Source organism: Mastomys coucha, unplaced genomic scaffold, assembly GCF_008632895.1.
Source record: "Mastomys coucha isolate ucsf_1 unplaced genomic scaffold, UCSF_Mcou_1 pScaffold13, whole genome shotgun sequence".
Classification (NCBI taxonomy): domain Eukaryota; kingdom Metazoa; phylum Chordata; class Mammalia; order Rodentia; family Muridae; genus Mastomys; species Mastomys coucha.
This window is the reverse complement of record NW_022196895.1, coordinates 76,031,251-76,042,589: the sequence shown is the minus strand read 5'-3', so window position 1 is coordinate 76,042,589 and position 11,339 is coordinate 76,031,251. Positions and strand designations below refer to the sequence as shown.

The 11,339-nt window shown below is 46.9% G+C and overlaps 1 protein-coding gene across 1 annotated transcript in view; it reads right to left on the bottom strand.

Moving 5' to 3' along the window:
* Slc66a2 (solute carrier family 66 member 2) overlaps window positions 1–902 on the bottom strand; it is a 41,790-nt gene extending 40,888 nt beyond the window's left edge. Inside the window, exons 1-2 of the mRNA XM_031366130.1 lie at window positions 789–902; window positions 1–323 (exon numbers count right to left, since the gene is read on the bottom strand). The exon at window positions 1–323 is cut by the window's left edge and continues 1 nt beyond it. Of these exons, the coding sequence (XP_031221990.1) occupies window positions 1–189 (189 nt within the window). The 5' untranslated portion in view covers window positions 190–323; window positions 789–902. The remainder of the gene's footprint in view (window positions 324–788) is intronic.
* Window positions 903–11,339: the final 10,437 nt, after the last annotated feature.

Here is an 11,339-nt window from a genome sequence, read left to right as displayed (position 1 = left end):
TAAAATATTGGCCACCAATAGCACCAGACACACGTGGGTGGAGAAACCGTCGGCGTTCTGAGTCCTCCGGATGTCCCTGTATTGGGGTATGTACGGTACCACCCCTCCGAAGACCATGGCCCCAGCGGCCACCCAGGAAACCAGCTGGTGCAGCGGGACCAGAAGCCAACCCAAGCCTTCCGCTTCCATCGCCAGCACCGAGGCCGCGCTGCCAGCCAGCGATGTCCACCTGGGCCAAGCTCCTTTGGGCTCTCTGAGTCCGCAAACTGACTGTCACCTCCACATGGCCGCCGCTATCCTGCGCAGTCAGCCACCATCCGGACCTGGAAGGGGAAACAAAAGGTAAAGCACTGACAGGAGCTGGACGAGGGCACACCTGTGCCCGACCTGGAGCGTAGGCTGGGCCTGGGAGCGCAGCGCTCCGCACCCACAGCTTCGGAAGCCCAGGCTCGCCGGGGCGCGCGGCGGGGGTTGCCCGCGGAGCCAGGACCCGTCCCGCTCCCAGGAAGGCTAAGGAGCTGGCGACCCGCGCCTGGCCCTCGGCCGGCCGCCCAGGTGCAGGGAGGAGTGCACCCCGCCGGGTTAGGGGGAAAGGAGGGGCGCAGCGCCCAGGCGCGATAGCCTCGGGGGTGACACCGCCCCAAAACGGGTTCAGCTAGTGGGGGAGGGGTGGACGCGTGGCCCAGAGGGGAAGCCTAGCCATCCGGACCCTAAGTCCTCAGGTTCCCGAGGGAGGCTCCGCCCGACAGTGAAGAGCCACCAAAGTGAGCTGAATCCGCGTCCCTTACCAGCCACGCCGCGCCAGTCGGTCTTTCTGTCCCTCAGTCCCAGCCAGAGGAAGCCCCGCCCCGTGGCGTCACAATGGAGGTCACGCCCACTCCAGGGTCCCGCGGCTACCCCGCTGGGTCCTAACGCACGCGCGCGCGCTTACGACCGGGTGGGACAGAAGAGGTGGCGGACACTCATCTCTGAGGCTCTGCTGTATGTCCCAGATTAGGAAAAAAGCTACCGAGAGGCGCTTTTAGGCCAAGTGACCACGTGAATCTTTCTCTAGCTAGCGCCGCGCGCAGGGCACAGGGTAGATGCCTTACGGAGCCAGTAGCAGCTGAAGATGAAATACTGGGTGTTGAAAAAAGCTGTCACAGCGGCCAGCTCTAGGCCTAGGACGCCATCCTCCCCGGGATTCCAGGGGTCTTTGAAAGTCTCTGAACAAGCCTATGAGGAGCTGGCAACCCTTACCAAGGACTGGAGCTTGGGAGTTCGCTGAACTATTCACTGACTGCCCTAGGCGACTACAGGGCTGGCGTCAGCACGCCACAATTGCTGAGCCTCCTCCTCCATGTGTGAGGTCAGTCCTCCTCTAGGAGCTCATTTACAGGAAAAGAACATAGGAATTCCCGAGTACATCTCTAACCTCAGATGGACCCTGGTGGGCTGAGCAAGTTGAACCAGAAGAACGAGCTGTCTTACCTGTCAGTAGGGACCTATGCAGGACCTGTGCCAGACGTGGTGACGACAATAGGAAACTCATCGAACTCTGCCTGGCATTCTCCCTCTGCTCAGAAGGACATGAGCAGAGCGAACCCCGCCCCGCCCCCAGAACACCACTGTCCCCCACCCATCTCACCAGGTATCGCCCTTTTCACCAGGCCTGGCCCTGTTTGCCACTTGGGTAGTTTTGCGGGAAATTATTTTAAGACTCACCTACGATGAATTCCAAACAAGCTTGATTGTCCAGGGGCCTGGAAAAGACAGGAAGCGCGCTTATCCTCCAGCGGAGCCCACAGCCCCCCTAGCCACTTCCTGAAACAACACACTCAGTGCTCAACACTGGGAAGGAACAGGAAGACCGAATAAACACAAGGAAGCTATGGCAGGGCTGGGGGAAGGGGAAGTAGGTGTTCCCATTAAGCATACATCCCCACCCCACCCACACCCATACCCACACCCACACCCACACCCCTGCCCAAGGCTGCAAAGTCTCCAGGATCTCATTGTCTCTCCTGATGCATGTTAGGAGAAACCTATGGCCACCTCACTTGTCCTGAATAGTCCACGGGCTGTGGATACATAAATGGCGAGCTTAGCTGCTCAGCATATGCCAGAGGCCTCCAGGAGCCCAGACAAGGACACACAATCCTGCATCTTCCGCTTCAGTGCTGCACACCATGGTGATCTCTGGTAAGGCAAGCTACCATCTGTAGAGCTGTGGGTGCTTTTTAATATCGCCGTATCTGGGTTCTGAGCCTCGGTGTGCACTCTAGAGTGTCTCTTGTGCAAGGGCCTTCAATTCTTCCCAGATGCTCGCTCCACTTAGCACCAGAATCCCCATGTTCCCAGAGAAGGAAGACAACGGAGCTGTGCCTCCAGAGACAGGACTTGTCCCTAATTTCTGACAGTTGTGCATGCTATCATACATGGGCGGATACATTTGCAGATGTGATTGCATTAAGCATCTTGAGCTGGCCCCACTCAAGACTGGTTACCATCCAGGGAGCCTTTGAAAAGAAACACAAGTCTTCACTGGAGAGAACAGATTTTAAGGACACATGGAACAGAAAGCCAGTGCCGGTGGAACAGAGGGAGGGAGGAGGGGGGGCACAGCTCAAAAGTGCAGCCTCGGAGGCTGAACTGAAGTGAGCTATGACTTGCCAATATCCGGAGGCTGCCTGTAACTCTGAACACTGCATTTCAGAAAGTATACATTGCTGGCCAGTGGCGGCTCACACCTTTCACCCCAGCACTCGGGCGGCAGAAGCGTGTGGATCTGTGAGTTTGAGGTCAATTTGGTCTACGGAGCGAGCTCTAAGACGGCCAAAACCACACCGAGAAATCCTGTCTTTTTATTTTTCTTTACTTTTTAAAAATATTTATTTATTTTTACTTATATGAGTACAATGCATCTGTCTTCAGACACACACCAGAAGAGTGCGTGGATCCCGTTACAGATGGTTGTGAGTCACCATGTGTTGCTGGAATTGAACTCAGGACCTCTGGAAGAGCAGTCAGTATTCTTAACTGCTGAGCCATCTCTCCAGCCTGTGAAACCCTGTCTTGAAAAAAAATCAAAAAATAAAACAGGCATACATTATGAAGATATTTCAACTGTTTTAGGATAAATGAAAAGAAACAAAAATTACTTAAATCTACACTCTCAAATATTCGCCCCCAAAAGAGTTCTCTTCCGGAACTTTTGAGTGATAATTTTGAGTAATACAGAGAGAAAAAGCAGGAGAGAATGGGAGGGCAGGGTGAAAGAGGAAACATGGGGACGGGCAACTGACACTAAAAGCCTTTTGAAAAGTCATTTGGAAGGCTGAAGAGATGGCTCAGAGTTTAAGAGCACCGTCTATTCTTCCAAAGGTCCTGTGTTCAATTCCCAGCAACCACATGGTGACTCACAACCATCTGTAATGGGATCTGATGCCCTCTTCTGGTGTGTCTGAAGACAGCAACTGTGTACTCATATATAATAAATCTTAAAAAGGAAGAAAAAGAAAAAGTCATGTGGAAACTTACTGGAATATAGAAGCTTTCCTAAAATGTATACTTGTATAAAAACTTAAATGGAGTTACCCTGTAATGTGGTTCAATAGCCCAACTAGACATCATACACTACAAAATAAAACTCTAATTGCCAGGGATTTGGTACTTCTTTTTGAGTTGTTGGCCAGTGTGGTCCTGTAGACACCCTCCCCAACATTAAAGGCCATTGCCAATACCATTGGTTACCCTCCAGAACCTGATGGTAAGATAACACATACTTGTGTCATAGAGCATAGAGTCTAGCTGTTGGAAGCTTCATCCCTGCTGGCTAGCGCTCATAGTGAGATGAACCCTGCAAGCTACGATAAACCCCGTAAGGCCAGAGATGCACACCGGCGCTACCATGACATGAGTGTTACAGTATCCAAATTCCATCAGTGTTTGAAAGGGAAGTCAGCCCTTCTCTGCCCCAAATCCGAACAGGACTTACCGGGACACCAACTTCTCAGCATAAAGATGCATTACCCCAGAGAGCCAAGGGAGGGGACAGGCTGAGGGGTAGGAATTCCAAAGGCAGAAAGTGCAAGCAAGAAAAGTAAGAGACCAAAAGAAGCAAGAATGGGAGAGGGCATTTCTACAGGAGTTGGGTTTTTAAGGGGAGAAGAAGCGGGAGTCTGTGCTAGGCTGAGCTGGTGAATCCTGATTAGACAGGTTCGCCAAATGATGAGTTTTGATTATTGGACCTTGGTATTTTGTCTCAGGAATGTGGCAGTGGCCAAATAAGGGCATAGACCTTGGGGGTGAGCTTTAGGAATGTAACAGGTTTTTTTTTTTTTTTCAGCCAGGGAGAGGTAAAGGGGTAAAAAGGCGGAACCTGTCTGCAATGTGTGCCATGCTCAGGCCTGTGTGAGCCCTTCCGTGCTGCTGCGTTAAGGGAAGTCAGAGCACAAGTTTGGCCAGGGGCAAGCCCAGATTTGAGTTCTCTCCTTCTCTCCCCATGTCTTCCCTCCCTCTCCTGTCTGCTGTTGTATGAATCTGACTCTGTGCCCACATGAATCCTGTTTGTGACTCTCTGAGTCTGGGTCCCTAACAAAGGGCTTTTGTCCTATATATAAGAATTACATCAGATGGCTTATGCTCTAAGATCAAGAATTGACAAATGGGACCTCATAAAATTGCAAAGCTTCTGCAAGGCAAAAGACACTGTCAATAGGACAAAACAGCAACCAACAGATTGGGAAAAGGTCTTTACCAATCCTATATCCGATAGAGGGCTAATATCCAATATATACAAAGAACTCAAGAAGTTAGACTCCAAAGAACCAAATGACCCTATTTTAAAAATGGGGAACAGAGCTAAACAGAGATTTCTCAACTGAGGAAACTCAAAGGGCTGAGAAACACCTAAAGAAATGTTCAACATCCTTAGTCATCAGGGAAATGCAAATCAAAGCAACCCTGAAATTCTACCATACACCAGTCAGAATGGCTAAGATCAAAAACTCAGGTGACAGCAGATGCTGGCAAGGATGTGGAGAAAAAGGAACATTCCTCCATTGTTGGTGGAATTGCAAGCTGGTACCACTCTGGAAATCAGTCTGGCGGTTCCTCAGAAAATTGGACATAGTACTACCAAAGGACCCAGCTATACCACTCCTGGACATATACCCAGAAGATGTTCCAACTTGTAATAAGGACACATGCTCCACTATGTTCATAGCAGCCATATTTATAATAGCTAGAAACAACATAGATGTCCCTCAAGAGAGAAACGGATACAGAAAATGTACATTTACACAATGGAATACTACTCAGCTATTAAAAACAAGGACTTCATGAAATATGCAGGCAAATGGATGGAACTTGAGAATATCATCCTGAGTGAGGTGACTCAGTCACAAAGGAACAAACACGGTATGTACTCACTGATAAGTGGATATTAGCCCAAAAGTTCCGAATACCCAAGATAAAATTCATAGACCGTATGAAGCCCAAGAAGAAGGAAGACCAAAGTGTGGATGCTTCACTGCTTTTTAGAAGGGTGAACAAAATACTCACAGGAGGAAATATGGAGACAAAATGTGGAGCAGAGACTAAAGGAAAGGCCATCCAGAGACTGCCTCACCCAGGGATCCATCCCATATACGGCCGCCAAACCTGGATGTTATTGTGGATGCCTGGAAGTGCTTGCTGATGGAAGCCTGATATGGCTGTCTCCTGAGAGGCTCTGCTTCTATACAGAGGTGGAAGCTCACAACCAACCATTGGATTGAGCTTGGGGTTCCACAATGGAGGAGTTGGAGAAGGGACTGAAGGAGCTGAAGGGGTTTGCAGCCCCATGGAGGGAGCAACAGTGTCAACAGGCCAGACCCACGGAGCTCCTGGGGACTGGACAACCGACCAAAGAGTACACATGGAGGGACCCATGGTGCTGGCTGCATATGTGGCAGAAGAGGACCTTGCTGGACATCAGTGGGAAGAGGGGCCCTTGGGCCTAAGAGTGTTTGATGCCCCAGTGTAGGGGAATGCCAGGGTGGGAGGACGGGGGGTGGGGGTGGGGGGGTGGGAGAGCGCCCTCATAGAGGCAGGGGGAGAGGGAATAGAATAGGGGGTTTCCAAAGGGGAGACTTGGAAAGGGGAAAACACTTGAAATGTAAATAAAGAAAATATCCAATCAAAAAAGGAAGGAAGGAAAGAAAAAAGAAGAAAGAGAGAAAGAAAGAAAGAACTACATTGGAAAGGAATAAGATGCTTTAAGGAACACTTTTTAGTTTTGTTTTTATTTTATGTGCATGGGTGTTTGCCTGCATGTGTGTCTATGAACCCTGTGTGAACAATGCCTGAAGAGTCCAGACAAGGCTACTGGATCCCCTTGAAACTGGAAGTTACAGGCAGTTCTTAGTCACCATGTAGGCATTAGGAATTCAGCCTGGGCCCTCTGGAAGATCAGTCAGTGCTCTTAATCACTGAGCCATCTCTCTAGCCACTTATGGGAAGTCCTTAACAGGATTTTACAAGGAATGGAACTTTACTGACGCCGACTGACCCAGATAGCAAACTATTACAGGCAGCACTGTAAATGACATCTGCACGCTCCTTCCAGCACTTGTGGTGGCTTTTTACTGTCCTAGGTCACTTGCAGCTCACTGGCTTTGCAACATTCCTGTCACTACAACACATTCATACACACATGCATTAACTCTGGGTGAAGGACACGGTGGATGAAGGACATAATTTAAGATTAAAGCTGGGTGTGGTGGCACATGTCTTTAATCCCAACACGTAAGAGGCAGAGGGAGGTGAATAGCTCTGTGAGTTCGAGGCCAGCCTTATGAAATCCAGGATACCCAAACAGTTACCTAAAGAGACTCTGTCTTGAAGAACAAAACAGACAAAAGAGTAAAGCTATTCTTCAGCTTAGGTTGTGAAAGCTGATTCCAAGAGAAATCCAGGGTAAGTGAAGTTGGTTACATTGGTCTCTTAAGGGTAGGTACGGTGGTTTGAATAAAATGGCCACCATAGGCTCATAGGTAGTGGCGATATTAGGAGGTGTGGCTTTGTCGGAGGAGATGTGTCACTGGGTGTGGGCTCTAGCCTGGCCAGCATGTCACAGTCACTTTCTGCTAGATGTAGAACTCTCAGCTTCCCTCAAGCACTATGTCTGCCTGCGTGCCACCTTGCTGATAATGGTCTAAACTTCCGAACCTTAAGCCAGCCCCAATTAAACGCTTTCCTTTGTAAGAGTTGCTGTGTCATGGTGTCTCTTCAGTAGAAACGTTAAGACAGCAGGTTAAAACCTGCTGCGTGCAGAGTAGACTAGCAGTCATAAGGGCTTTTTTAAAGATTTATTTATTTAATGTATACAACACTATATATCTCTGGAAGAACAGCAAGTGCTTAACCAACCGCTGAGCCATCTCTCCAGCTCTCCAGTCTTAAGTGACCTCAAGGTACAGTAACTTGGCTTTTAGAATGTAAAGGATATTTTCATGCTAAGGTGTTGACCCAGTAGCCAGTCATGTTTTGATTGGATCTAAAGCCTGCTCCATGAGATGGAACCCAAGCCTCCCACTGTTAATGAGGTCAGGAATCTGAGACCAGAGAGGTCATGAGCCCTAGGGAAAGAACTACTTACTATCAGTCTGCTAAATGTACAGGGGTTCTCAACCTTTGGGTCACAACCTGAGTTCAATTCCCAGCAGCCACATCGTGGTTCACAACCATCTGTAATGGGATCTGATGCCCTCTTCTGGTGCCTCTGAAGACAGAGACATTGAACTTATATACATAAAATAAATAAATCTTAAAGAAAAGAAAATAATTTTGTGGTTGTGGGTGGTCAGCATACCATGAGAAACTGTATTAAAGGGTGGCAGCATTAGGAAGGTTAAGAACCACTATACTTAAAGAACATGATATAAAATGATTTCTAGTGACATATTACTATAACTATAGGTCAGCACATTCTTGCAGCAGATCCCAATTAACATAGAAACTCACAACTGGGGCTGGTGAGATGGCTCAATGGGTAAAAGCACCAACTGCTCATCAGAAGGTCCTGAGTTCAAATCCCAGCAACCACATGGTGCCTCACAACCATCTATAATGAGATTTGACGCTCTCTTCTGGTGTGTCTGAAGACAGATACAGTGTACTTATGTATAATAATAAATAAAACTTTGGGCCAGAGGGAGTGGGGCCAACTAGAGCGAGCAGAGGTCCTAAAAGTCAATTCCCAAACAACCAGATGAAGGCTCACAACTATCTGTACAGCTATAGTGGGTACTCATATACATAAGACAAATACATTTTTTTGTTTGTTTGTTGTTTTTTGTTTTTCAAGACAGGGTTTCTCTGTGTAGTCCTGGCTGTCCTGGAACTCACTCTGTAGACCAAGCTGGCCTCGAACTCAGAAATCTACCTGCCTCTGCCTCCCAAGTGCTGGGGTTAAAGGTGTATGCCACCACGGCCTGGCATTAAATAAATCTTGAGAAAAGAAAGAAAGAAGGAAGGAAAGAAAGAAAGAAACTTTCAATTGGTCCACATGCAGAGAATAGGAATGTTTAGCCCCAAATGGATTGTCTACATTGTAGGTCTACATTATAGGTCTACATTATAAGCTTCCATTATAGGTCTACATTATAGGTGAAGGCTCAGAGATCTTTGGGGAAGAGGGGTGGAAAGACAGTAAGGGCTAGATGTGGTACATGACTTCAAGGAAGCAGTATTTTTCCAACACTTGAGGGATATGAACTCACATATGAACCCAGACTGTGACAGCATTCAGAAGGCCTTCATAAACCCAAGCTAGACAAAATGCAGGGACAGAGGAGGGAAGTGGGCAGGAAGTCCCGCCCCTTGCCAAGGAGCCCTTGCCATTTGATAGCTGCTGAGCACGGGAAAGTCAGTTTTCCTCAGTGGAGCGACACTGGTATAACAAGCATACCCCAGTGCACCCCACGCCCAGGAACAGTTGGCCAACACAAACTGAAACTCTGAAGGAGTTTCTTCCTCTGTCTCCCCTCCTTCCTTCCTTCCTTTTGAGAGATAACATGAAATTGGATAGGTAGAATGATGGTGGGAGCTGGAGAGGGCAGACCCGCCCCACCCCAAGCTCCCAGATACTAAACCACCAACCAAAGAGTACACATGGAGGGACCCATGGCTCCAGCTGCATATGTAGCAGAGGATGGCCTCGTCAGGCATCAAAGGGAGGAGAGGCCCTTGGTCCTATGAAGGCTCAATAGATGCCCCAGTTTAGGGGAATCAAGGGTGGGGAGGCAGAAGTGGGTAGGTGGGTATGGGAGTACCCTCATAGAAGCAGGGGAAGGGGGGGTGGGGGGATCTGGGTGGGAGGATCTGGGAGGGGGGGACCGGGAAAGGAAGTAACATTTGAAATGTAAATAAAGAAAATATACAATAAAAAAAGATGAATGCATTATAAGGAAAAAACAGCTTTTAAAAATGTTTAAATGTATAAGGCTAAAGTTTATCAGATATTTTATGTTTTTATTAATATATAATAAATAGATAAACACAAGACTAAAAATTAGGGCAACAGCCAAACACTAGAAACTGAAAAATTCCTATCTTACATACAATAAATCTTAAGCAGTCTGACAAAGAACTTGAAGGAAAAAAAAAAAAGAATTGGCTGCTTGTTCTCCTTCGGGGCAGTGGTCTGCATCTTTGATTGCATGCGGGATATTCAGTCTTGGACTGTTTTCTTGAGATCAGCTGTCTTCACCCCAGGGAAATGGTGCTTGGTTTCTATCTCTCCACAGTGCACTTTAATAATCTTTAATATTTAATGTACATTTGCAAGGTCATTTATTAATCCCCACTGATGTCCAACAGTCTCATATTTGTTGAGTCACATGCAAGCTATACGGTTTCCTCTTTATTAACATGAACTATACAAACGGATACGTAACATTTCCCCAGGTTCGTGTAGAGTACAGTGACCCTGCCTTTCCTCTGTTTTCCAGTCCTTCACAGTCCCTTCTACTCACAAGCCATCTTTTCTGTAGCAGACACCATGCAGTGTGCAAGCAGTGGGAAGAGCTGCAGTGGCTTCCTGGAGATGGCCTACCATGTTGCTAAGCTGCATTGGTGTATCCTGGAGAGGCGGACCCCAGGGGCTTTATTCCAGGATTGCTTCTTGCTTTTGATGTTTCTTCTTCTGTTTGTTGTTGCTATATCCCTCATATATGTGGCATGGTGTGATTGAGCATGGGGAGGCCCTCACTGCCTGTAACCTGGTGTGATTACTTCCTGAGCGATAGCCACTCTGTTGGGCAAGTTTCCTGCAGATCCACATGAAAATGAATGTTCTTGAAATAAAACTGTTTAGATGTATTAATGATTTTATGGAATTCCTGATTTAAGTAGTTTTAGAAAGTTAGTTTGATTTCAAAAGTTTGGGGAAGTTAGGGTAATTGATAGAAAGCTTGAAGTTAGAATCAAGAATAGAATGTGTCGTTCCTCATGGACTAGACAGGGCTGCATAGGTTAGAAAAGGAATACAGTCAGCGTTCATGTTACAAGCACGTAATTGTACCAACAAGAAAAATAGGCTTGGGACAAGTTAATGATCAAAGAGAACATTCCCTCTAGGTTGGGCTTGGGTTCCTTGATCTTGTGATCTAAGGATGTGGTCACAGGTTTTGGTGTGCCCCGTGAAAAGGCAGATCATGAACAAAGAGAAGGTGATCCCATTGTGAACGTAAGAACACGAGAAAGGTGATCAGTCAGGTTAGCTGAACAAGACTTCATGAAAAAGACATAAGATAGATGACCTGTTCCTTAGTAAATACAAATTGTTGTCGGATGAGCACAGGGAGAAACTTGCTACTACAGTCTCAGCTTTTTATAACAAGAGAATTATTGCTTTGGGATTACAATGAACTTGTGGAGAGAAAGAGAGATGAGGAATGTGAAGTTAGGCATATGTTTCAAGAGAAGAATATGTAATCAATAATCCTATTGTAATTTCTTTTTGTGTGATAATTTTAATCTGTTTCTGAAGAATATGTTTTTGTGGTGATTGTTTTTAAAGAATATGTAACTTGTGACTATGAGGTAGTTGTCTTCTTACACTTTATTTTAGAGGTGTAAAAGGGCTAAGAGAAAAAAACACGTGACTGGAGTCAGGCATTGGAGTTTGCCTCCTCCACCCAAAATGTGGGTATGTGCACGTATATATGTGAATGTGTAATATGTGTATGTGTGTGCCTGTCTGTTTGTCTGTCTGTCTACCTGTATGCTATATGGACAGATGGATGTAAGTATGTATGTGTGAAGTTGTTGGAACTTGCTTCATCCACTCTGTGTGTGTGTGTATGTGTGTGTGT